Source organism: Drosophila elegans, unplaced genomic scaffold (genome assembly GCF_018152505.1).
Source record: "Drosophila elegans isolate 14027-0461.03 unplaced genomic scaffold, ASM1815250v1 contig_520, whole genome shotgun sequence".
Classification (NCBI taxonomy): Eukaryota; Metazoa; Arthropoda; class Insecta; order Diptera; family Drosophilidae; genus Drosophila; species Drosophila elegans.
Genome location: NW_024545903.1, coordinates 1,350,150 through 1,377,818, shown reverse-complemented (window position 1 = coordinate 1,377,818; position 27,669 = coordinate 1,350,150). Strand labels below are relative to the sequence as shown.

Below are 27,669 nucleotides of genomic sequence, written 5' to 3'. Positions count from 1 at the left end.
AAGGAATTCAAATCAGATATTTATTTATATGTATGTATTTTTGTATTGCATACAATGCTAAATAACTAAACCAATTGCAAGTTTTTACATTGCTCAACACACTAAATCTATTAATGATCAAAAGCTAAAGCTTTCGTTTGGGATAAGCCTACAGATTTAGTTATTCGATTGATTCTGTTATTAAGTTAGCTAGCTCGATTAGTATAACACATAACTCCTTAGGTCTCACACTGTTAGCTTAATTATATATACTACAAGGGAATGGGTAAAGGGTCTCTGGACTTCATCGTCTAAAGGGGAGAACAGGTCGGTGTTCGTCGCCGCATTTGATCTCGATTAATGGACAGGGGGCTGAGGCCACTGGGGAAGACAATGACATGGTGGTTGAGCTGGCCTCATATGCCCTGCAAGAACCTTCGTAACTCCTCCTCGGTGTCGAAGATCATCACCGGGAAGGGCGATCCTGGCACGAATTCGCCCGCCCACTTGACCTCTACTCGATAGTCACCTGGTTCGGTTGGATCGTACTGAAAGTTACAAAAAAAAGAAGATATGCTTATCTGCTGATAGATCCACCAATTGCATATCTTACCTTGCACAGAATGGTGCGATCCTTCTGACTCTCCCGCTGCATTTCCACGCGGAAAGCGCCCTTGGGTCCGCGAACCCGAACTGTCAACTGCCCAGCTCCAGCACCTCGAGTGTCGCAGATAAATCGCGATTGGAAGGTGGCCAGCACGCCATGCTCAATTCCAGGTCCATACACACGGACCTAGTAGGCAAAAATTATCGGACATGAAGAAAGGGATTATATATCAAGCCAAGGCAAATTTATTATTGCCAACTCACCTTGCTGGCATCCGGTGCTCCGGCCACTTTAAGTGCGAATGGCGAGCCAGGAACATTTTGTCCTCCGTATTTGATGGTCAGCAGGTGACGACCTGGCTCCTGAGGCTTAATGTTCAGGGTGAATGTGGCATCGCCATGATCGTACAGCTCGCAGTAGGCCACCTTGCGTACGCCAGCACAGTGGGCAGTGAGTTCACCCGGTCCGGCTCTCCTGGTGTCAATCCAGGACTTGATGTCCTTGCCGACAATCCCGTGACGCAGTCCCTCACCGGAGGCAATCACCTTTGAGGCGTCCATGGAAGAGCCCACTGCCACCGTAAGCGGACATCCCTTGACCAAACGGCCATTCCACTTCACGGAAAGATTCAGAGTGCCCGTGGTGGATTTCAGGGGGGTGTACGAGGCAAGCCAGATGTTTTCGCTTGGTCGCGGTTGCGCCAGACTCACCGGCAGCGATGTGCTGTCCTGGCTGGTGAGGATCACCTCCGGCCTGCCAGCCGGCGCATTCGAGGCGTCGATTGTGAAGTGGGCCGCTTCACCGGCTTGAGCTGCCGCCAGACCACGACCCATGAGCTGCACCTTATCCGCCGCCTGCTGGCCCGTGACAAAAGCACTTCTCGGACACTGGGTGATGGTCAATCCGCTCCAGGTCAAGTCCAAATCATGCTCGCCGGCAGCCAGGTTCTCGCCGGTGATGTTCAGGCACATCTTGCCGTCGACCAGCTTGTCCACAGGTATTTCGATGCCATCGATGCTGCAAACCAGCTTGCCCGGACCCGCATTCTCCACATCGAAGATGATGCGAGCGGGTAGAATCAGCCGGCCGTCATGATCCACCAGAGTTCCCCACCCACCCACGGGTGTTACCTTGTTGGACTCCACGCAGCTGATGTGCCAGGGCGATCCCGGCAAGCTGCCCCTATTCGGACAGCTGGCTCGGATCTCGTACTTGCCCACGGAGAGAATTGTGTACGAGATGCGCCACTCATTGTTGCCCAGAGCCTTGATCTTGGGCTCTATCCGCTCGCCATACTCGTCCAACCGCTCGATCTGGACATTCGGAGCAATGGGACAGTAGACCACGAAGGAGGCCTCCTTGTTCCGGTGACACACCTCCAGGCCGTGACCAGCGGCCCGGGCATCGTTCCTCACGCCACTCGAGGAGGCGGTGAAGTTCAGCGGCGAGCTGGGAATCGTCTCTCCTCCGTACATGAGTGTCAACTTGTAGTTGCCCGGCTGCGAGGGCACAAACTCCACGTTGTAGACACCCTCCGATTGCTCGCTAATTAGGACTGGCAGACTCTGATTGCTGGGCGAGATGGCGAAGGCCTCCAGTTCGGCGGTTCCGGCATTGTCAGTACGGACGGTGAAACTGTTTGGACTGTGCAGGGCCAGCGGCTCCTTGGTGACACCCTGGGTGGTGACCTTGCTGCTGTCGAAGGATTCGCAGGTGAAGGGACTGCCAGGCAGCGGCTTCGATTGATGCAGCACCTCTGTTCGGGGATAATCATTAGAATCTACTACCTTCAATGCACAAATATTACTTACCAATCACACACTGTCCCGGCTTGTTGATGGTGAACTCCGCCTGCAGGTGTCCGTTCTTCGTCTGATAGCATCTCACGGGCAGAGCTTGTCCTCCTGGTCCGGAGACCACCACGTCGAACTCCCTGGCTGGCCTCTTCACCGTGTCAATGGCAAAGGAAGTGGTCTTGCCCACTCGCGACTGATACAGTCCCAAACCGCTGACGCTGATTTCCTTGCCAGCACTGGCGGGCAGCACACTGATCTCCAGGGGTTTCAGCGAGATGGGCACTTCGTTGAACAGGATGCTGATCTTGTGGGGCGCCACACGAGTGGGCTGGTACACTATCTCGTACACTCCGGTCTTACTTGGTCCGCGGATGGTGTGCGGCACTTCGGTGGCTCCACAACGCACCAGTGCGGATAGATCTCCCTGACCAGCCTCGTTCAACGAGACTCCAATGCTGGCAGGCCGATGGCAGAGGGCCTCGCTCACCTCGGTGATCTTCACCAGCGTGGGATCGAAGACGCACAAGGTGCGGGATCCGATGTGCTGACGGGTTTCGCGGTCTATGAAGCGCAGCGTGTAGTTCCCGGTCATGTGGGTCCGGAACTCCGCTGTCTGCCTGTTGATCGAATACGGAACAGACTTCTGATCCGGCGAGAAGATCTCAACGATCTGATCGTCCGCTGGGAAGTCAATGGCCGCCAAACTGCCAATCTGAATGTGCTGTGTGTGCTGTTGAATGTCCACACGGAAGGGACTTCCGTCCACGGCCACCTCATTGAAAGTGATGTTCACGTAGTGCGGTTCCGTGCTCTGTGGCACAAAGGTCACGTCGTAGAGTCCGCGGGCACAGGCCACAACCTCTGCCTTGACCGTGCTACTGTCGGTGGAGACCACCAGCTCCAAGGTGCCCTCACCAGCTCCCGCAGCGTCCACGCTAAAGGTCACTGGAACGCCCAGATTGGCCGGCCCATACTGCTGCTCCAGTCCACTAATGCTCACCCTGGAGACATCGAAGACATTGCAACTGAAGGGGGATCCGTTGATGTGCTGATCGTTGGCCGTCACACTGATCAAGTGACGACCCACAGTGGTGGGCCGGAAGGATGCGGAGTAGCTGCCCCCATCATGCTGGCTCAGCTGGCAGTGCTCATTGTCCCCCGACGGCGAGGTGACAAAGATCTGCGGCTCCACGCCCTCGAAGCCCTCGAGCTCAAAGGTGTTGTCCATCTTGACGGCGGCCTGCTTCAGGCACTCGCCCATGGCCATGGCCCGGGGCAGTCCCATCGAGGGCGAAGCCGCTGCAGCGGCGATGTGACAGCTGAATGGCGAACCCGGCACCGGATGTCCATTGAATCGCACCGACAGCGAGTGGGTGGCCGCCTCCGTGGGCTTAAAGTTCACCTTGAACCGGGCATTGCCCTCGGATTGAACAAAGTTCGGTACGTTCTTGCCATTGACGGCCACGATGATCTCCAGATTGCCGGCTCCCGCCTGTGATGCATTGATCCCGAAGCTCACACTCTTGTTGACCACGCCAGCTCTGATGTCCGTGACAATCACCTTCTCGGCGGAGTAGGCTTTGAGCAGGAAGGGACTGCCTTCCACGTGACCACCACCGGGCAGGCGGACCTCCACCGAGTGGTCACCCACCTCCATGGGCTCGAACTTGACATTGTAGCCCAGGGTGGACGAACCCAGGGGGTCAATCTTCACGGGCACACTTCGCCGGGCAGGACCGAGCACCTCAACGGTCGGCTTAGTGTCCGATTCCACCACAAACTCGAACAGCCTGCCCACGCTGACCTTGTCCATCGTCTCCGGGGATTGGATGCGGGCGGCGGCTGCCACGCGACAGGTGAACGGGGATCCGGGCACATCCTGGCTGTTGAAGCGCAGCTCTACGGTGTGACTCTCAGCCTCGCGGGGCGTGAAGCTGATGGCGTAGGTGTGTTGACCCTGGGCCTGGGCGGAGGTCGGAACTCTGCCTCCGTTCACGGTAACTTCCAAATTTCCGGGTCCAGCCTGGGATGTCTCAACCAGAAAGGTGACAGCCTTGCCCACTGTGCCACTGCTCACATTCTTCACCTTTATGGCGCTGACATCGTACACCTTGAAAAACAACAACACTTTTAATCAACTGAAGACAAATGTAAATAAAAATAACTTCAGGTACGAATTTGTGTATCCTGAAAAAAATGCGTTACACTTATAATTAAGTACAATAATTGCGTAAAACATTTCATATCCTCAGAGCATTTCCAATGGAATAATATTAATACTGGAGTTTAACCCTTTCATAATCGTGTATTACTAATACTTTCCCACAAAATCTAAATTTTTTCTGCTTTTGATGGCTGCATAGCAAAAACCTTATACTCAAAAGAAAATCAGTTTGTCTGCCTTTCCTGGTCACTTTTATTTAAAGGCTGCTACTGAGATATAAATATCAAAAATGTAGCTTTGAAGTTTTTAAATATCATAATTGAACTTAAAAGAGATAATACGGCCAGTGACTGACATTTTCTAATATATATATATTGTAGCTAATACCAATTAACTAATGCTAAATATCAACTGGACTATTACGTTTCTTCTTGCTAGTTTTGAGAATCCTCCACACTTACCTTAGCTGCATATGGACTTCCGGCGGTGGCCAATCCATTGACCGTGACATTGACTCGATGTTCGCCGACGACTCTCGGCACAAACTCCGCCTTGAAGACGCCATCGGCGGACTGATGCACTTGGGCCGGAACCGACTGGCCAGCAGGTCCTGGTTCGGCCAGCGATTTGCATTTTTGTATATCATTTCGTATTCGATTTTAGTATTGATTAATTATTGTGTGTTTGGTTTGATTTACGTTTTCAGTTGCGACGCGGCCGGAAACGAGTTTGAGATTGATTTCGTTTGTTTGTTTTGTTGAAATTCGATAATTGGGCAACGATTCGGTTTGGTCAGATGTGTGTTGGGTTAGTGTTTAGTTTTCAATCGCGGATGAAGCGAAAAAATTTGGAAAAATGTTCACTCGATTAGTAATTTTAAACTTTGAAATGTTGGGCAGTCAGGGGTTAATTGTGTGTTAGTATTAGTTCGAGTCATTTACTTGGAGTGCGGTTAGTCTAGATTGGTTATTGTATTGACTGTGCCGGAAACGGTTAGTAAACGGGGATGTGGCAAGGGTCAGAGACAGTACAGAATAGATATAATACGAGTAGTCCCAAGTGAATCTGTACACTGTATACAGAACACTTCGAAATATCCTGCTTGATATACAACCTATTTAAGTTTTGTTTTAAACCATTTTTATTTTCATTCGAGTAACTCTACACATTAATCAGTATGAAACAAATTAGTAAACAATCGGACATTAGTAAATACTTCATTTTGTTATTGTGTTGGCATAGGGTTTCGCTCATTGGAAACTCATTTCTGGGGTTATTTTGTGGTTCGGACGGTTAGCAAGTATATATACACCTGGTGAATAGTATATATATATGTATAGGGGAGAGCACGGAGACTACTCCCTCATTTAATATTATAGGTAATATAAGTATATGCATATATTTATATAGGTATATAGTCTAGTACAAAAGATTTCGCCGTCCTGAAATATAATACAGATACAAAAGTGAGCAACATTATTACAAAAAGGACATATAATTACAATCAAAGGCAAACAAAATCACAAACGCACACAAAACACACAAGGATAACGCTTGGACTACATGAATAATAAAAGCAACTGTATGGTATCTATGGAAACTGAGATTCCAGATCTGGCACTATGGCATATTTGCAAATACTCAACTTTATCTAAAAACCCAAATCAAGAGCTTCGAAGCTACTGCAGTCGAACTTCAATAACATAAGCTGCACAGTGTAAACACTGCATATACAATATATTTAAATTCATTTAAATTTTTTTAAATTAAGATGTTACTACACTGGTAAGAAGTAGAATAGTAAAAATAAGTATTACCAAAAATAAAAAATTGTCAACCATAGCTAAATGGATTTTATTTTACTCGAACTTGCTAGCAAAGTAAATAGCTTTGTAACTCGTTTTTGATTATCTGAATAAAATATTTGAGCTATCCCTATCCGCTTTTACAAGGGAATCTTGTTCTTGTTAACGAAGTTCGACTGTATAAGCAAATGATAAATGTGCTTCATAATTACACAGGCACACACACAAACTACACGATGAGGCTGCGCAACTCATAAATCCACTCTCTAAGTGCAGCACCTTGTCTTCAGATTCAGCCGGAGACATTAACCACAAGTTGGGTCTGGTGAGGGGAGGCGGTGAAAAGTGGGGGACGTGGCATGCTTGGGAGTTTCCACAACGATTTCCGCTCATACAAATCGCATGTACAAGTCTTTGTGCGTGAGGTTGAGGTGTGTGAGAGTGGGTGCGATGCGGATACAGTTACGAGTTGCAGATACGAATTACAGATACGAATTACAGATACAGATACGGTTACTGCTACCAGATACGAGTATGTATGCGGATGGATCCAATCGAATAATACGCTTAGCAGACACAAACATTTAGCAAACGAGCAATTAAATAACGAGCCTTAAGACTAAAACCAATGCACAAAACACAAATACAGGGGCAATGATGGGCTGTAGGGGTAAATAACCCCACACAAATGAATTGTGGTTAGCTGGTCTGGGAATGGGCCCAAGGAGCTCAACTGGCGGAGCAGCCATCACTGGCCGCAACTGCCTACATACCTTCCACGTTCACCTCGATGTCCTCCAGACGGCCGCCGTTGTGATTGATTACAAAAGAATTGGTCTGATGCACGGGTCCTGGGCCGCCCAGCGACACCTGCGGCCCGGCCACGCCCCCGCTGATGCTGACCGTAATCGGACAGCCCGGCACGGGCATCTTGTTGAATGACACGTTGATCGTGTGCTCGCACGACTCCGTCGGCACAAACGAAACGGAAAATCTGCAAGCAAATGGAAATGTACATTTAGATAACAACCAAAAAAAACTACAAAAATGACTAAGTAAGTAAATGTATAGATAATATTAGATATAGTCAAGCGACCCTACCATAGCAATCATAGCAATTTAAAATATTTAAACTTTACTAATTTCTTTCTAATTTCAACATGTAGCTTATAATTTATAGTTTCGTTGGTACTGACAAGTAGCTACTTACTTTAAGATTAAAACAGAGTATCATTTAAGCTTTGTGAATAAGGAATTTTGTTAATTATTTTGAAGCTCGCTTAAATAATAATAATAGTAACAGCCAGTTTAGTTCTAACAATATTTTAAATGGAACCAATTAAATAAGGTAATTACGGGCTTAATTTTATATATAAAATATAAGCATTTGCCTAATTAAAACGTCCTCTTTATAACACTATAATTTCGTGTGCTAACCAGAGTTACAATTTAACATGCATTGTATTTAATATAATGATTAAATATTTAATTTAAATATTAACTATAAAATTTTAAATTCAATAATCGATATTTCCCCTTTTCTTATCAGTGTACATATTTAATAACATAAAACATTGGACTCACCTTGCACTGCCCTGCGGATGGACCTGCGTGGGAATGTTCTGTCCCTTGGCCGAAATCGTGATCTCGAGGTTGCCCTCACCGGCATCGCCCGCATCCACGGTGAACTGCACCGGGCGACCCATCGTGCCCCGCGAGACACTGCCCACCACCACCTTGCTGGCGTCGTAGGACTTGGCCAGGAAGGGGGTTCCCTGGACGGCAAAGCCGTTGTACTCCACGTTGATGGAGTGGCCGCCAACGGTGGTGGGCGTGAACTCGGCCGTGAAGCCAGCGTGGATGTCTCCGGTCACCCGGACGGGCAATTCGCCCTGGGGACCGCGCACGCTGACAGCCAGCTCGGCGGCTCCGCCTCCGCTCACTGTGATGTGAAAGGAGGAGGGCCGGTTGACCGGGATCAGCTCCAGATTGGAGAGATTCAGCAGGACTCGGGAGGTGTCCGCCACGGCGCACACAAAGGGACAGCCGCGCACCGTCTCGCCATTGAACTTGATGTCAATCAGATGTGACTTGGCCTGCTCCGGCGTGAAGGAGACCAGACAGCGACCTCCGCCCACGACCTGGACATGATTGGGCACCTCGCCCTCGTTGATGGATATCTCCAGCTGGCCCTCGCCGGCGGCGCTGGCATCCACGCGGAACTGGCACGGCTGGCCGACCACGCCGCCATTCACCTCCGTCACCTGGATCAGGCTGGAGTCGTAGACCTTGGCGATCAGCGGGCCGCCAGCGATCTTCGTGCCGTTGATGGACGCATCGATCACGTGGGTGCCCACCTCGGTGGGCACGAACTCGATGCGAGCAGCACCATTTGCCGCCTCATGGGTGACTCTGGCATTGAGCTTCGACTTGCTAGGGGTCAAAACCGTGGCCACGCACTCGCCCTTACTCAGGCTTTGTCCAGGAGGCGGCAGTATCTCAAAAACCGCCGGCGTATTGGCGGGTACCAGGCGTGTGGATTCGCCCAGAGCGGTCAGGCCGGGTGAGGACATGATTTCAGCGTGCCACGGTGAACCTGTAGGTGAGAGCAAAGATAAGAAATCGATTAGTCTCTGGATGGCAAACACTAAAGAAACACTTTGAAAGTTGTCAACTTAAAAAGCTAACCCAACGAGCGAGATGGACAACGATATTTGACCCACAAAGCCATTACATGTACCTGCAGATCGGGTAATTGAGACCGATGCCATGGTGCCCTTAGAGGTTGCTTTAAACTATTTGAGTAATATAATCTAAAATATACGACATTGCTATCATCATTCAGATTCCCATTAGGCACAAATTTGATGTGCTCTAAATCTTGCTATTATAGCATTTGTTTATCGTTAGACAATTTGTTGGTGCAATTCAAAAGAAAATAAAGTAAATCAGCAACAAAAAAGAAATTGCTTATGTACAATCAAGTAAAGATTTTCGACCCACTAAATAACGCTTGCATCTGTAGAAAATAATATATATGAAACAAAGAGAGCTGAAAGATTAGTTATGTATCTGACTTGTTCTACATTTGCCACAGATAATTCTGTGCCCAAAAAGAAAAATAATTCTGCACGTAAGTTTCTCTGATATCATGACTTTAGAGATAATAGTTGGTTCTACGTTTGTGTTTTACTTGTTTTAGGGATTGTAATTGGTTTAAGGCTTGTATTGTTTTGTTTTTCATTAGCAATTGTATACTTAATTAAGAGTTTGTATTTCATTTAAAAAACTGTGTGTCCTCTCTAAGCTTTTTACTTTTCTATTTATTTTCCTTTATATCTTTATATAGATCAGGTGAATTGGTTGAAGCAAAACTCCTCAACCAGACCTCGCATTCTTTAGCTGGCAAGGTTTCCGCTGCGACTTTGCATTGTTTCTCGCTGCGTCTCATTATAATTGTCGCAATCTCAATCTGTGCCGCCTGGTTGCCGGCGACAAGTGCGTATCTGTTGGTTGTATCTGTATCTGTATCTGAATCTAGAGCTGCGTATCTGGTGCCTGCCTGAGTTTCAGCATAGTTTCTGTGGCAGCCTACATTACTCGTTGTCAGCGAGAAGAGCCACATAATTCGACCGAGTTGGTTCAGGAATGTTTTGAAACGAGCCCGAAAGCATCATTAAATTAAATTGTAAGGAGTAGCCGCAATCGAGTGGCTCGCAGCGATGCGACTGCCAATTTGCGATGGTGGAGCAGATTGGCAATTGGCTCGTTAAACGTTCGCTTATTTGTTGCCACTTGCATCTCACATCTCACAGCATTTTTATTGGACACGGTTGGGTTTGGTTTCTGTTTTCTGTTTTCTGTTTACTGTGTTTGTTGCCTGGCGCTCAAATTTACTTTTGTTTGCAACTTTCCATGCATTTCTCTTTTTGCAATTGTTGCACTTTTCCTTTTAGTGCTAGTGCTCGTTTGCAGTTGCTGCTGTGTTGTTGTGTTGCTGTTTTTTTTATGGCTTTCCATGAAAACTGCTGAAACGGTCAGTCGCCAGTTCGATGGAAAAAAATCGTCATAGCTCGAAACTCGCTTCGTTTTGGGTTCCCCGGCTAAATCGCTTAACGCGCGACTTGTCTTTCCCTGGGAAACTTCTCCATCTCTGAGTTACAAAAAAAAAAAAAAAAACAAAGCACTTTTTTTTTATTTGCCCAAGCTGTGAAAATCTCTCGGCATGAGACACTTCCCGTCCTCTGTTTGGCTATAGCACTTTGGCTCGAACAGTTTTCGTAACTGTTTCTGGCTGTTTGTTTTCGGTATTCGACCAATTGGGGCCATCATTAATCAGTTATTGCATTCTCATAACTCTGCTCATGGCCAGCGGCTATGCAAAAAAGTTACAGTTAGGCGACCGCCGCTCCAAAGAGTCCAACGCACCCAGTAAAGTTGGACGACTGCCTCAGACAATGTGGCAATGTTGCTGTCGCTGCGAGGCAAGCTGCATGTTGCAAGAGCAACTGCACGTCGACTAACTGAAAAGCTGCATCTATGCCGCTTTTCTGGCCGGTTTCCCAGCTGGAGTGCTAATCGTAGCGCTGAATTGTTGCCTGCCGGTCGGAGAACAAGTGCAGCTAGCATCTAACGCTGTTATTCAATCTGCATAGGCATCCACTAAGGCCCAGCACTGGGAATAAATCTATCGCGGAATTTAGTGTGCATTGGGAAAAGCTTTCTTAAGTCAGTGAACAAAGAAGAACGCTTAGTCTAAAGATGAAAATATATGATGATACTTTCACACACAATAGCAAAACATCTATTTACATATATGCCTCAAATAAACCATAAGAAGATCCATAATGGTTTTTAAATTTTGTGATTGTTTTATTTACCTATAAACTTTTCAAAACTAACTTTAACTTCGTATATTTCTCTCAACCATATAAGGGTCCACTCAGTATATTTTTCATAAAAGCCTCTCTTAACAAAAAAAGGCTGTTATTTACATTAAAAAAAGAGATTTCTGAGACAGATCCGGGTAGTAATAATAATAAACGATCAAAAATACAAAAAATAAAATAATAATTTACAGATTAAATGAAGAGAAAAACTATAAATATTGAAATATATCGAATAAAGAACTTATTATAATCTAGCTAAAGTTTTTCGCTCAGTGCAGGCACCTGTGGGTTTTTGTTTGCCTGCGGTTACGTGACTACTGGCCGCAAAAGCCCGTTAGATGGCCTGCAGCTGTCGCAGAGGTCTGATTCTGAATCCGAATCCAAATCTGAACCTGACCGTTACACCGAACTATTTTTTGAATGTTACATTGGTAGATTTACGTTTTTGTGGCTGGAGACTGGAACCGGTGCCGTTGACAGTGCTAGATTGCTGGAACTCAAATCTGAGGCTGAAAACGCGCGTGGACCTTTATTATTTTGTTGGATCAAATCACAATCGCTGGCGGCACGTCTGAACTTGAAAGAGGTGGAAATTATTTCGTGTAGCGATTATGTCAGCGGGTTGTAAATTATTTATTTATGTGTAAGCTTATGTGCGTCGAGTGCTGCAATCAGAATTTCAACAAGACAACGATTAAGCGAAAACGCTTATAAGAATTTGCGGAGCGTTGCACAAAATGATATCGCGGCACGACCACGATTCGGCGCACGTTTTAATCGCGTTTAACCACGACCGGCGACACTTTAGTTTTATATTCGTTTTAAGTATTTATAATCACTCGACTTGAACTCCGGCTCTCTGGGGGTCGCGTTTCAAGTTGAAGGGGTTAAGGGGCTTGGGGGCGCGTCAAAAACCAGTTAATGCTGCTGCTTTTCGACAATTTTCGTTATTAAATTATGCACAACTCAGGCAGACGACGGGCAGGCAGTTTCACTTTGACTGGCGGTGGCTCATAAAAATCCCAAACAGTCGACTTGAACCGAACGCTGGAAGTGGGAATGTGTGCCAATATGCTGAGCGGAAATGGCCAAAAGCGGCGGCTAAAGGCGGGTAAAAGCGGGTGAAGGGGGCTAAAATCGGAGAGAGAGGTGTGGCCGCCGTCACTCATTGTTTAACACGAAAAAGAAACGAAACGGAGCCAAACGAAATCGAAATGTTTGCTCACGATGCTTAAACATTAAGCATATGTATATATTTCGTGAGCTGGGCTGAGCTTCAAAATCGGTGGACTAGTCGAAGGAAAGTGGCCGACGTGGCCAAGAAATCGCAATCTGCGCCGAAGATCTGGCATCTGGCGCATACCTGTCGCGCCCTCCGCATACCTGACTGACAGCCCATGCCTATCCCAACGGGTTTTGGGCTGCAGCAGTGCTGCAGGAGCAGATATTCCGCCCCAGGTAGCGGGGCAAATCGACGACTTTTCCCAACGACTTTGATTTCCGCCCGAGCAGCAAGATATACACACAATGCCCAGGCATGCAACAAGTGCGCCTTGAACCACATACAACTGCATACTGCACACTGCATCGGGTATCTATATCTGTATCTGCGCCTTTGGCTTGGCCAAGATTGGAAGTGGAAGTTGGCAGTTTGCAAACCAAGATGGCTGCCCCTTTGTCGCCGCTACTAATAAATTGGCATTGCATTGCGGAGACAGTTTTCCTCGCATTATTGATTCGGCCCAGCTTGGCCAAAACACAGCCACTACAAAACGCTGCACCACGCTCTGAACTTAGAGTTGAAATATTTCCAGCTTAAAGGTTCATTAAACTGGTTTTTGTTCGCACAAGAGACCCCGAAATGTAGGAAAGGAAAAAACAGAGAGTGGAGGGGCGAATATTAGCATATTTCTTTGGCTTAGAAATCTCAGACACGGAATCTTTTCGATTCGCTTCACATTCCGGGAGCCCAAAAAAAAAAAAAGAGCTCTGTGTTCTATTGTTGGCCAACTGTAGTTGTTTGTTGTTTACGCGTGGGGTTCTTGTTTCGACTTTAACACACACACAATGCTTCACTTTTATCCGACTCTCCGCTAGCCACAATCACAATTTCAGTGCGTTTTCTTGCCAATTTTCCTGGCCTTTTGCGAGCTGCGATGCCGCCGACGTGTCAGTTTCGTTTGGAGCGCGATCTTCGACTGCCAACGCGACTCTCGGAGGGAGAGCCACCAGCCCAAAAACCCGTCCAGCGGGTAAGCTTGGTCGGTGAGCGCGCCAGAGCGTAAATCTCGGAGAGATCGCTGCAGGTGAGCACAGGTGAGCTCGGCTGAGAGCAGGTGAGCGGGAGCACCATGAGAGGGAGAGTCTACGGGTGCCGAAAACTTAGAGAGCGACTCACATGCTGCGAATTTGCCGCACAGTGGTTAGTGTTCTTTTTAAAAATACTAAAAACAAAACCAGGAAACAAGTCAGAGATACTTGAAATACTCTTATACAAAGTATTGTCGGAAGTTCTATTTTGAAATACGCAACAGACATACTAGTTGGAATGTATTTTATCTTGTAAACTTGTATTTTATCTTCGAACTTGGTTAAATATAGTGCAGTTTGTTTTTAAACATATATAAATTGATGAAAATGTCATTTAATTTTATACTTGGGAATGTAAAATCCTGAAATTTGTTTATAAAGTTTTGAAGACGATTCAAAATTTGTATAATATTTATGGCATTTTCAAACTTAACATTTAATTAAAAAGTCCTAATTTTGCCATTATATAAATACAATTTACTGAAGTAAGCTTGTGGAAATTAAATATAATTGCAACTTAAATATAAACTCTATTTAAAGATGCCGACAAAAAATACAAGCATGTTTAAAAAACATGTATACCCAGAGCTGGGGAGTAACAAAACAGAAGAGCAAGTAAGCTATTCCTATCTAAGATCATGCCCAAAAAATGTGGTCCCAAGTAAGGTGTCTTTATAAGTAACTAAACCACTTATCCCACCCACATATTGGGAAATGCTCAAACACTAGACTCACCTGGAACTGTGTCGCCATTGAAGGTGATCTGCACTGTGTGCGTTCCATGTTCGTGCGGTGTGAAGCTGGCGATGAACCTCTGACCTCCCAGCGAGCGGACCGAGGAGGTGACACGCCCACCGTTGACCAGGATCTCCAGATTGCCGGAGCCCGCCTTCGAGCCATCGATTTCGAACTCGACGGGTCGCCCAATGGAGCCGTTCGGAATATCCTGCACCCGAATGGCTCTGGCACCAGTGGCGTTGCTGTCTATGGGTCGAAATCTAGAGAGCGAACTGTATCCGTATCCAGGGGCCGGTCCGTGTCCGTTGCTCTCGGTTACCACATGCTCACTGGACTCCTTGACGGTTTTCGTATAGCCGCCGGACTTGTCCGTATACGTATTATTCGAATGTGACTTGACTGTGATGGCACTGGGTCTGCAATGAATTTGGATAAGTACAAATGTTAAAAATTATTTTTTAATAAAGAAATTACTTCGGTTTGAAATCACTTATAAATTTGTTCAAAAGTTGGGTGTACAAAATTACTTTAATAGTTTTAAAAATGTACGGAATTTAAAGATAGGCCTAGACAATAAATTAAAAAAAAGAAATAATAAGCCTAAGGTTTACAAGGCTTTGGCAACTATGAATTTAGGTTATTTTGTTTTTTATTAAATTTACAACGCATTCTGAACCTGTTAATCCAATATATATATATAACTTTGAAAAGGCGACTTTATATTTGTTGAATCATACTTTAAGAAACTTATTAAGTGAATTTAAAAATTAATGGGTTTTATAATAAATGTACTTGTAGCGCTCTCCATCGTCAGGGGAATCCCGGCGATAGTCCGACTGCTGCTGCTGCTGTTTGTGCAACGCGAACTTGTTGTACTGGGTGTTCCGGTGCGTTTCGTGGTCCAAATCCGGACGATTGTACTGCAGTTCCGTATTCAGCTGCTTCTCGGTCATGTTCGCCAGCGATTCGAGCGAATTGTGCGAGAGCATGTGCTTGGTCTTGTTGATGACGTCCCAGCTGTCGCGTCTGGCGGAAGCCGGCTTCATCGAGGACACTCTCACGTTGGAGGAGTGGTCGATGCGTGGTTCCGGGGATCCAGTCCGTCGCAGCCGCTCGGCAGTTCCGTACAGCGAGGGGCTGGCTCGCATATTCGAGTCGGTGACGTAGTTCGAGGTGGATTTGTAGGTCGAGGACTTTTCCACAGTTCGCGAAGACTCGTAACCATTCTGCAAGGGTTAAGAAAGCATGATTAATTTGGGGGTCAAATCTCTAAGAAACGAAAATTCTTAGAGTTGAAATCACTTATAATAATGACTATAAGTATGCAGTATTTAATTTAATACGGCCTTTACATAGGGCTCACGAGCTCAAAAATATTGGTGCATACTTTTGGTCATCTTCTTGGGTGCTACGGTTGTTTTACTTTTTTAATTTTCGACTTCTGGCTTATTTAAAAATGCAAGTTGTTAGCGAAATCAAAGTAAAGTACCTTTTTCTATTAAAATTTGAATCTTATTTGCAAAAAAAGACCTAATTAGTTTATAAATTTTTATCTTACGCCTTACCGTTAATTTGGCGATTTACTATAAGCTTCAGCTAACAAAAACTTGCATTTTAGTTCGAGCAGCTGACCCTAAAAATTTAGTTTTGTTATCGAGCAGCCACCAGCACGGTATTATACAAAAAACGGAGCACATGAAGTTTAGCTAACAACTTGAAATGCAAACTTAAAGTCAAACGGGAGCCCGCCTGATTGTGATTGCTTGGCAAGCAACTTGATTTGATTAGTAAGGAGTCCTCGTCGCTGAGTCCATTTACGTTACCTTGCTCGCGGGGCTGGTCAAAGGACTTCCCATCCGGTGCGTGGCCGTGGAAATGTAGGCGCTATTGGGGGAATAACGTTGCACGGGCGAAACGGAGGCGTGCCTTGGACTACTGGTGATATTGCGCGTAGAACTCTCGTACTGGTTCGACGTCTTGATGGTCAGCGGACTGTGGGTGTGTAGCTCACTAGAACGGGTCTGTGGAAAATATTAAAAGTTATTACCAAATGATCGCAAAATGTATGTATATAAAACACAAAGCAGGCAAGAAAGAGTTAATCTTTGGTTTTCGGATAATTCTCTTTTGGGATAGCAAATCGAAACAACAAAAATTTAGTTACATTGAGTGTGGGACTAGGTATTGGACTAAGCGATCTGGTCAGGGTGCTAGTGGCCAGTTGCTGGTGGCGCTGCTGGAAACTGCTACTACTGCTGCTATTGGTATTGGTGGTATTGGTGGTGCTGGTCAGCTCGCGCTCCTCGCGCGGTGGCGTCAGCTTGGGTTTGTTCCCTGCGCGCCGTTGGCTGTACAGCTCGTTCTCCTTGTCGTAGTAATAGTCGTTCTTCGTGGAACTGCTGTTCGAGGTCTTCGAATCGCGGCGTCCGTTCAGGGTTTCCGTATACAGATCGGCCGAGTTAAGATACTTGACTGTGGGTGAACCACTAATTGCTGGTGGAGCTGGCGGCGGTGTGGCCTGGTTCTCCTGTCGAAGGTAGTTTTCAGTGTGTGTGTGTGTGTTTGGGAACCGAACCAAGGATATGTGTGTGTATGTGTTAGCCAAAACATTCAATTTTGATGGATTTGGGTAATGAGGAAAAATGTGAAATCCCATGCCGCATGCCTTAACCCCCCGACATCCAACTTACCTCGCTCTCCCGCTTATAGTACCTGGAGCTCGAACTGTGATAGTCTGTGGTGTCCAACTTGGGCGAGTACTGTGGCGAATAGCTGTTGGTCCTCTCGGCCGTATTGTGCCGCGATAGGGAGGAGTTCCGGTAGTCATTGTGCCGGGTATTCGTGGTGGAGATGAAGTGCATCGAGGGACTCTCCGAGCGGTGTTTGCTGTCATGCAGCGGACTGCTACGCGTTTTGCCCGATCTTCCCTTGGTTCCCACACGCATGCTGGAGTAGGATTAGGTCATTAATTAAAAGTACTCTTCAACGGGTTCGATCTATTACTAAGTTTATACGCAAACTCAAATGTTTAATAAAAAGCCTTGTTCAAAAAATAGTGTGGTTTAAAGAACATCTCAGAAAATGATATAAACTAAATATGAAATTAAGCAAGAGGTTTTGATATTACATAATAACAAGGTTTCTTAAGTTTCTTAGGTTCCACACTTTAGAATTTGGTAAGGCTAAGAAAATTGAAATTCTGCCATACTTAATAAAGTATACACAACAACTTATTTGAAATATACAAATAAATGTATCATATAATTCTGATGAATTATGATAGGTTCCCCCTTATAAACTCTTAAGCTTACTCACATAAATGGTGATCCCTTGACGTCATAGCCATTAAAGTAGATGTACACCCGGTACTTTCCGTTCTGCCTGGGCATAAAGGTAACCCGGTACTTGTTCTCCAAGATCTTCTCGACGGAGCAGACCAGCGAATGTTTGTCATGCACAATGTCCACATGCAACTCCCCCGAAACGCCCACTCCGCGAGCATCCACCTCGAAGGTGTGAGCCCTCAACGGCATGGCTCCGTCCAATCCGTGGACCGAGACGCCGGAGGCGTCGAACACGGCACAGGTGAAGGGTCCTCCCTGGATGTGGCGGCCCTGGTAGGTGATGGCTATCTCCCAGATGCCCGCCTCGTCCGGCTTGAATATGGCACTGTGACCCTCGTCGATCTTCTTCAGCGGGCAGTTGTGCGAGATGCCCGTAGGCGAGACGGCCGTGACCAGGATGTCCTCCGTCTTGGGCGCCCCGGTGGCATTGACCAGCACCTCCACGAGACTGCCGAGGGCGCAGGGCGCCATCCCCGGAGGCGCCACCTGCAGCAGGCGGGGCAGTGCGCGGAAGAAGTGTCCGCCCAGGCTATCCTCGCCGATCTCCACCACGATCTCGTGCATTCCATACCGCTCCGGCACAAAGACTCCTTCGCCGTGGGCATTGAGTCGCACGGACTGTCCTGGCTGTCCGGACGGAGGAACCACGTGGCAGCGCACCGAGCTGAGGCTTATGTCCCGGGACATCACGTCGACGCGGAAGTGGGTCTGCGTGTGAATCGGACATTAAACATTAACGCTCTGCTCTTTGCTTTTTGAAGATGCATATCGGTATAGTTATACAGTAGTGATCAGAAAAATAGCACTGACAACTTTGGAACTTCAGAGTTTAAATGGAAAACGGAAATATAATAGTAATAGGATTACTAACCTTTTTATTACTTTGAAAATATTGATATCAATTAATGAAAATTAAAAACAATAATTGGTTGTTTGAAATGTTTTTAAATTTATAAAAATATAAATAATTAATCTTATATTATTAAAATATTGTCGTTTTCTCGTCGTTTTAATCCAGGTTTTAAATTAAGAAACTCAGCATGAAAAAATTGTTTCAGTTTAAGAACAATTTATTTTCCACGAATCATCGATATTATATTTTTTTAATACAAACTTGACAAATCCTTAAAAAAATTAACTTTCTATAAATTCGCCTGAGATAGCGTTTAAATCATTTTAATGGATAACGTGGTCAAGTTATTAAAAGAAACAAGCTTCAAATTAAACGGGGCTACTATTGTTCTGATCGCAACTGTGTGTATATGCTCCACTCACCGGTTCGCCCACCCGACCGGATGTGCTCTCCAGGTAGACAGTGACCAGGTCGGAGAGCGGGGGCCTTGGCGGCACCCACTGCAGGTGAGCCGCGTAGGCCATGATGCCCAGGTGCTCCACTTCCGGGTTGGCCATGTCCTTGGCCGTCAGGATGGGCTGCACGCCCAGCCGCGCACCTGCGTCCACCGCCTTCCGAATGTTGTTCTCGTAGTGGAAGGGATCGGTGCTGAGCTTTTCCGGTGCAGGTGCCGAGCCACCCAGTCCCTTGATAACTTCGCACATTACGCGTCCATCGTTCCAATCGGTCTGCAAAATTAAACAGCAATTAAATTGTGGCCTTTTTGTTGGAATGCAAAAGCATTTGGTGTACAAATAATTATTTTTCTTAAATTTAAATAGCCTTTAAGGGTTTTAAACACTAATTGTTTAAAGTCGGACAACACTCAGAGATCAACCAAAAAATCAAAATGATCTAAAATGTATAAAAATGGCCAAGTTTATGGACTATATATATCCCTTAAAACAAATTTATTGCTAATGTTTTCAAAAATTAAGTAATTTTTGACACTTTTTATAGGTTATTATTCCCAAAGGGTAACCCGTTTTGATTATTTTTATTTCATTTATTTTATTTTTAGGTTTTTCCTGAGCTTAGAACTTTATTTTTATAAAAGATTCATCACAACTCACCGTGAAATTTTTCACGGGATCTTTGACCTGCGTGTTGACCCATCGCATGGTGGCATTGTAGCCGGGACCGCCGGGCTTCATGAAATACGAGAGATACGTCATGCCGGACAGTTCGTCCAACCAGGGCGAGGCCAGGTACTCCGGCTCGAGGACCTTGGGCACTCCGAACTCGCGCTGCGCCAAGTCCATAGCCTGGGTGCAGTTGCGCACACTCTGGCCGGGATCGAGGCTTCGCCAGTGCGGGAACAGTCCCGGCTGGCAGTAGTCCAAGAGCGCCGCCAGATTGACACCGCTGTTCCAATCGGTGGTCAGATTGCTGATCCTGCAGTCGGGCAGAGCGGCCTGCAGCCAGGCGAGCATCAGCTTGCGCGGCGGGAACTTGCTCCGTCCGATCTGGTAGCGCACAATCAGGGACCAGATCAGACCCAGGATCAGCTTTATGTTCCCGTTCACGATGTCCACATTGCCGATGTTCACCAGCTTGATGTGATCGGCCTCTATCGATTTCAGCGCCGTGGTGGCGTTTTCCAGGTAGTGATGCTGGTTGGCGGGTCGCCGGTTCCACGAGGGCTTCAGTGGACGCGTCTGCAGGTTCTCCACCAGAGCGCACAGGCAAGTGCCATCGCAGAAATCCGTGGCCCAGTCATGCACCTAGATCATACAATAGAAATTTGCATTAGTTTTGCACCATTATTAACAACAGTAATGGGAAATTTTGTAGGAAATAAATTAATTACTTTTATTACAAAGTATATAAGTGAGTACATAAAAGAAAAGAAAGTTATGATGATTTTGCTTTAATTCATTTGAATTAAAGTGTATAAATTATTATTTTTCAGTAAACAATTTATCAAGTATCACTTTTAAAAAGAGAAACCAATCTTTGTTACTAATTTATTATAAAAAGTGGATGTTTTTTACAGAGTTAAGTCAAAACCTATACATTAAGATTTAATTTACTTTAATATCCTGATGAATGGTTTTAAGCAATGTTATAAAAGTCTATTTTTCCAACTGAAATTATACCCCGCAAGTTAATAAATACTGACAAGCAATAAAAAACAGCAGAAACCCGCTCTTACCTCCCAGTACTCGCAATCAAACAAGTTTGTAATGAAAGAGATTAGAAAGAGTATTTTCTTTAGAACTTTGTATAAGTTTGACTACATATTTCCCATCAGAGATTAGCAAGCGTGTGAGAGACGCCCTCCCAAGTCTGTTCATATGCAAGAAGTCCGCTTGACAGACAGCCTTCCTAATGAGCAATCAACGGCAACTGCCGCCCCTTCCGCAAACTGGTGGCCCACTTTACAAGGTGAACCGCCTGCTCGGAGCCCAGATCTCGGAGCACTTAGCAGGGAATAGGCAACTTGGGCATGGCTATGGGCATGGGCATGGGAACCCAACAGGTTAGCTGCTCCGAGCTGAACGGCTTTCTCCGCCCGGGTGCAACCAATTGTGCGCGATTTTAAGCATTTGACATAAAGCTTTTTATCTGGTGGCTGTCAACATTCAGCCGGGGAACTGAAGAACTGGCAAACTGGCGAACTGGCAACCTGGAGAACTGGGTACGGAGACAATCGCGTGTTTGTCGCTGTTTATTTGTGACTAGGAAAATATTCATTGGATGCCATAAAAATCTCGCACATAGTTGCGCCATGGCTCTCTAACAAGCTGCCGCAGGTTGTTATTTGTCGTTGCTGTTATTTTGTGAGCACAACCTTTAAATTTTTAAGATTCCTCTGCCTGCTTTTACGATATGAACTAAAGTTTCGGGGGGAGTTGCATTTTCACCTGGCAGAATATTCAGCTATTTTTACGTGCATTTTTTATTTGCATGCGGGGCTTGTGTACTCGTCTACAGATCACACAATATATTGTCTTTATGATACGATTTTTAGAGTGGTAATATTTTTGAGATTAATTCAATTGAAAATTCAAGGAGCCATTTTATATGATTTTAAAGTAGAATTTATGTTTGCAAACAAACAATTTGGCAGAGTTAGGGATTAAATGTATCGTTTGCAATTATACATAAGATTATATTATTGCAGATATATTTATTCTGTTCATGAGACATCATCCTCCATTGAAATCTTTCCCTTTGTTTGGGCATGCACTTGTCACACAAAGTTGATTGCAATATTATTTGTCACCTATCTACGCATGAACTAGAATTGTAAGCATACTTGGCTGTCTCGTTTTGGTTTGCTGACCCAAATAGACGCGAGCCAGGTCACTTTGGCCTGGCTTTCAATTAGCGCTGTTTACCAGGGGTCTTCAGCCTTGCTCATCTTATTTCGTTTTTGGCCCAGTCGAAAAAAAAAAAACGAAAATTATACACAAAACTGGGCAAGATCGCGGACAAAAGCTTTAGCTTGTTTTGTGTTTTGTGTGTTGTGTATTGTAACTGGTAATGGGAATCGATGCGTCGGCCTTGGCATTCAACCGGCCAAATATGGTCGGTTCAGTTCGCTCAGTCCGGTGCGTGTGAGAAAATCCGAGTGACTGACTGACAATCGAAAAGTCCCTGGGCAAATGAAATGCATTGTTGCGAGTACATAAATTCGTGTGAGTACTCTTGGAATTGTAATTGTAAACGCTGCTGGCACTTGCTATTGAAACCGCTGATCTGCGTGGGCGCTAGATCCAAGTTTTATGAGCCAGACCATTAAGGGAAATCGCGGAAGAGCTTGGAGCACCAGCTTATGATGGGGATTGGTATTTTTACGGGTTCTGTCACCTGCCCAAGAGCTCATTATATGTTCATATTTAGCTTGAATGGGATCGATATATGACTTTAATCGAAAACCTTGATTTAGAAAAGATTTATGGTCGAAATGTATTTACCATTCATGTTTATTAAGAGTTTAATAAACACTTTATTAAGGAAAGCTTATTTTTTTATTTGCCTCAGCTCACATTCGAGTATTCAGAGTTTACTTTAAATATTTTATTTATTTGACAAAAGTTAAGACATTTTTTCAGATTAAAAGTATTTTATAAGTATAACGAAAATAATAATTTTATAAGCATTTTATATTTGCCTCATATATTTTGAATCAGTATTGCTTTAAGTTGAATTAAAGTAAGTGCTATATATAGTTTTTTGTTAAATTAAAAGTATGTATTTAAGAAGCAAATAGAAATTTAGTATGTATGTCTTGTAATTTTCTCTAGATAATTTAACTCTGGCAGCATTTCGTAATACATTTGCCTAGTAGAATTCCTAATTTAAAAACGTTTTGTGTTACCCTCATTGTGTTCATATTCACAGGCCCTGCTTGATCGGTAGTTCTACGAATTCCTTACTCAACGGACCCGGCCCCATTGATTGGGTAATTGTTTTTTCGCGCTTGATCGATCAGACATTCAGTCGGCATAGGTATAGGTATTCAGTCGGTTAGAAAGTGTTACCTAACCGATTGTGAGTGCTAGGGGAACGGAGTGTGTATCTATCTATCTATGTTTAACTCACCTGCATTCCCGTCTCGCGCAAATGCTCGTTGACCCAGTTGCGGAATGTGTTCGCCTGGATCTCCACCCACAGATCCTCGTTGCCACGGATGTTCATGCCCTTGGCGGCGGTGCCCTCGGGACTCCGGGCCACCAGTCCGGCGTGGGTGATCTTCTGCGTTTCGGTGCTGCCATCGGAATTGTGCTTCAGCAGCCCCGCATGCGTCACCTTGGCGCCTTTTATGTCCTTGACGTCCATCTTCACTGCACGTCACTGCACTTCACCTGCGAGTTGCGACTCGCACATATGTACAGGTGTAACGCCCGTTCAAACACTGATCGGAAAATGGACAGAAAAGAATTTCTATTGATCAGACGCGGCTCGGCTTTATCTTTAGTTTTTAGTTTTATGTGTAGTGTGTAGTTTCGGTTTCGGTTTCAGTTTCAGTTTTAGTTTCGTTTGCACACGATCGCTGCTCGAAGCGAACTGTTTTAGTGACTCGATCTGAGCGGCTGCTCTCTTGGCCAGGCCAAAACAAACGATGACGTCATGGCCAAAGCTCAAAGCTCCAGAGAGAGAGCAGAAGGAAAAAAAATAAATGCGGGGGGGTTTCGCCAGCCAATAATGTGTGTGTGCGAATATCTCTGAATCTGGCTATAAAGCAAAACTGGTTTCGTCGCTTCCAAGCCAAAACGAAGCGGGCGAAAAGGAAAATTGATTACAAAAATAACAAAAAATATAAAACAAAAAAACAAACAATAAAAAAAGAGTCTGAAAAATAACAGAAATCACTTAGTTTGGAATTTCGCCGCGGCAAAAGCGAGCAGATCTGGTGGGCAGTACTGGCTGTGGATGTGAATGTTGTTGCTGTTGATGCTGATGTTTGAGCAAGTCTTTCACAAACGCCACGCTAGAAGGCCAACATGTGTGTAAACGTGGGAGCCAACGCCGATGATAATGGCTGTAATCACAGTAATGAAATCTGCCACGATCAATTGTCAATTGTTTGCCCGTTTTCACTTGTCGCACTTTTACCTTAACAATTTGCGCAAACCGAAAGTTAGCTGTCTGTCCGTCCGTCAGTCAGTCAGTCATTCTGCTCGACAAACAGTGGTCAACGTATTGGAATCTGAAGTTGGCCTTTTTGGCATTATTCCACACCGTGTCGCGAAGACAACGAGGCGTCAAAAGACTGTCTAACCGACTTAATTATAGGAAATCCGGTTGCGTTTCCAACCAGTCAGTTTGCCAGCGCACATATATCATAGCATGTCCAGTTCTGAGCGAGGCTGGTATGCAGATTTCCAAATACAAATACTATTTATTGACAAACACTTTTCGGAGAGGTAAACAACTCTGAGATGACATCACTCATCACTTGCTGAGCACAGCGATGAGATGTGGCTTGAACATTTTTTAACGCCCCTACAGGAGAGTACAGAGCGAGAATATAGCTCCTAAAAAATGGTGCTCAGATCAGTAATTGTAATGTTTGAAATGTCGTTAAGTTTTTCCTATTAATCCCATTTTATTTGACTTTATTGATTGCAATGACAGACACATGATACAAAAACTAGGCATATATTTAGCTTGCCAAACTAAGGTACTTAAGCAAATTTGTCTATTAACTTTAATTGCTATTACACAAAATGTTCCAACTTCAATTAGTTTTAAACAGAGTTGAAAAATTCCTCCATTGTTATTTTTTTTCAGTGACAAAAGTGCGTTGCTTGCATCGCATAAATTAACTGTGTCGGACAGCAAAAAGTGGAAATAAATGAATTGCTCCTCCGACTTATGAGTGATCCCGCCGGCTGATGTCATTTACTGACACTTGACATTGGCAATGAACCTAATTAGTTGCACTCGCCATTGGAGTGGAATGAGCCCCAATCCACTTCACTTCTCACCGAGTTCTATATATTTAGCTCGAGGCAAGGTCATGGGAATGGTAATCGTAATGGTAATCATTATGGGAAGGGGAATGGGAATGAAAATGGGAATGTCTCTGACGCACTGACCAATACGCTCCCTAGTTTACAAAGTTGGTCAGCAGGCAAACATCGAAAGTTTTGTCGTGACTTAAATTGGTAGAAGAGGGTCAGCTAACACACCTAGTTTAGGGCATTACGTAATGCCCGAAATTCATGACTTTGCAATGGCAAATATCAGTATGTTTGATTGTGTATTGGTGTATCTATATCACAGAATGCGATGTGCACGTAGGTGTCTGGCATTTTTTACACTTTTCGATTTGTTTGCTGTCCGAATACATATTCGTTTTTTTTGCCTTGCCAACCCACACGGCCAGCGAAATCTCGTAGTCGTCGTCATCGGGGCAGCCACCCACATGGTGTGGTTCAACGCCTCGTTCTAGACGTGGGTGCGATTTCAAGTTTGATTTGTGCCAAAACCGAGTACCAAATGGTCATTGATTTCTCAATGATTCTGTAGTCACTGCCTAGCTACAACTCTTTTAAGATCTGTGCTGTGGGAATATATTTGGTTAAATGTTCTATGACAACGTCATTAACTTTGAAATGAATGAAATTAACTGGAGTGGAGGTGAAGCACATAATTATGGTGATGGATGGTTACGGAGTTTACTACGAAAAGCTGAAATCTTCTTTGGCTTTTGATCTTTGAAAAATGTATGTCGTGAATATACCAATTCGAATTTTTCTCTTATTTGACTCTTAACCCTGTATATTATTGATTTTCTCATTGATTTTTTAACCATAAGTTCTAGCAGATAAAGATTTACCTGACGGTTAAGCCAATTAATAATTAGAAGTGTTATACTTAAGAATATTAGGATTTTTTAAATGTAAATCTTATGCTTGCGTTTGAAATATAACATTTTGTAAACAGAGAAAATAAATAAATAAGTGTAAGGAATTATCCTTAATTGAACAAAAGGCTTATATTTTTTATGGCTTCTCATTAATAGCTTGTTATTTGGAACGAATTCAAATGTTATAGGGAACGAATTCAAATGTTGTAGGGTTGTAGGGACTCCCTGCACTTCGTACTACTCCATGTAGGTAGTGTTAAGCTCTATTCGAAGAAAATCTTGTGTTACTCGAATGGTGTTTCCCCCTCATAGTGAATGAACTTCAACGACTAGACGTGGGCTAATAGTTTGCTTTGCGATATTACATATTCTATTTCCTGTTGGCCAAATGCGATTGTAACACTGGCCCGACGGCTGAGGGCCACGCCTTAAAGTTAAATGATGGCCTATTAGCGCACGCTTCTATGGCAAACAAGCGTTTATTTTTGGCAGCATTTTTATGGCAGTTCGTCATAAATATAAAACACTCCAAGCGATGTGCGCACACACACGCACACACATGCGCATATTCCCTGCTCTTTTTGAGGCCCTGCCAAGTTTGTGTCTTCAGTCTTTTGATTAATGCCGTTAGGCGTCGCCAAAGCGCAACCAAGCCAAACCTTCTTGGTGTGTGCCAGTCAGTGTGTGTGTTCTTTTGTTTTTTAATTTTTGCTCATTACTCTGCCTCGTTTATTCGCCTAAAAGCCGCAGCAATTACAATTGAAAGACGGAAAATGGTTTTTAGCCAGCTTATAAACCAATCGAACAGAGCCAGCGGAAAAACCAGATTCAGATACAGACGCAAGCCCAGACTAAGATTCAGATTCGCTTTCGGTCTTGGTTTTAGTTTTAGTTGTAGTGTTGTTTTTGTTTTCGCTTCCCCTCGCATTCGCCTATTATGCAATGGGCTAGGCCAGATATCTGAATCTGAATAGCTTATAACTGCGACTTTTGGTATTTATGCTGGCGGCCGAATATTTGTTGCCTTTTCTTTCGTCCGCTTCAGATTCACACGGCTCGAGGCCCATTCACGTGTTTAGCACAAATTCCGCACGAAATTATATAAACATATATATCCCCACTAATTTAAGCAGCAGTTCAAAATTAGAACAACGCTCGGCACGCAAGTTTCTCGCTCGGAACCAAAGAGTACTACAGAAAAATAGAGTCATAATTAAACAAAAGGCGAACAGCGAGACACATGAAGATTCATAAAAAAATATGTAGTTAGCGTTAACGTTAACGTTAGACGACGGCATCAGAAGTTATTAAAAAGTCGGGGAGTAAGCACACAGCACATCACAAAAATATGTGTATATATGAGTACGAGTACGTTTTGCCTGGTTTTTGTTTTGTTTCCCTTTTGGCACTTGTTGCTTACACTTTGGATTCGGATTGGACTTCGGGGATAGGGGGTCTGAGGTTAAAAGCGTTCAAAAGCGTTAAAATTCAAACACGTCCAGCGCGCACGAGTTGCTCACAACGACTGAAAATTGGCAGCAGCCAGCGAGCCAAGCGATCGGGCCAAAAGCTCAGCTCCGTGCTTCGCCTCCACTGGAAGTTTCGAATTGGAATCCAGCGACGTCATCGTTTTCGGCCCGATCTCGGCTTGTTTTGCTTACCCACTTTGTTGTCGCTTTTGTTTTGGGCCCCCAATTCGCTCAGGTGCCACGTTTCCGCTTAGCAAAGCGGTTAGTTGGTTCTCGAGACGCGACTCGAGTGGAGTGTTGGTGTTGGTGTTGGCCTAATGGACTCGACTACTCAGCCAGCTCGTTAATTGCA

At 44.8% G+C, this 27,669-nt stretch overlaps 1 protein-coding gene across 4 annotated transcripts; it reads right to left on the bottom strand.

Moving 5' to 3' along the window:
- Nucleotides 1-6: 6 nt before the first annotated feature.
- On the bottom strand, nucleotides 7-27,383 carry LOC108137524 (filamin-C). Of its 4 annotated transcripts, XM_017259238.2 has the most exons (17): nucleotides 27,269-27,383; nucleotides 23,076-23,388; nucleotides 19,598-20,248; nucleotides 18,908-19,213; nucleotides 17,604-18,340; nucleotides 16,979-17,234; nucleotides 16,453-16,815; nucleotides 16,112-16,309; nucleotides 15,081-15,514; nucleotides 14,286-14,704; nucleotides 7,936-8,947; nucleotides 7,125-7,345; nucleotides 5,008-5,156; nucleotides 2,398-4,492; nucleotides 850-2,342; nucleotides 593-772; nucleotides 7-527 (listed from the first exon to the last, which is right to left on the bottom strand). In XM_017259238.2, the coding sequence occupies exons 2-17, from the start codon at nucleotides 23,310-23,312 to the stop codon at nucleotides 396-398; spliced, it is 8,883 nt and encodes a 2,960-aa protein (XP_017114727.1). In that variant the 5' UTR covers nucleotides 23,313-23,388; nucleotides 27,269-27,383; the 3' UTR covers nucleotides 7-395. The 4 variants fall into 4 exon arrangements, with proteins under 4 accessions (XP_017114727.1, XP_017114728.1, XP_017114729.1 ...); XM_017259239.2 differs by lacking the exon at nucleotides 16,453-16,815; XM_017259241.2 differs by lacking the exons at nucleotides 7-527; nucleotides 593-772; nucleotides 850-2,342; nucleotides 2,398-4,492; nucleotides 5,008-5,156 and adding an exon at nucleotides 5,670-5,988 and having other exon boundaries at nucleotides 27,269-27,382.
- Nucleotides 27,384-27,669: the final 286 nt, after the last annotated feature.

Coding starts and splice junctions, on each gene's coding strand:
- LOC108137524 (XM_017259238.2), bottom strand. CDS start 23,312: ATGGACGTCAAGGACATAAAAGGCGCCAAGGTGACGCATGCGGGGCTG. Junction 19,214..19,597: donor ATCCCGTGAAAAATTTCACG/GTGAGTTGTGAT, acceptor TTAATTTTGCAG/ACCGATTGGAACGATGGACG. Junction 16,816..16,978: donor ACTATAAGCGGGAGAGCGAG/GTAAGTTGGATG, acceptor TACCTTCGACAG/GAGAACCAGGCCACACCGCC.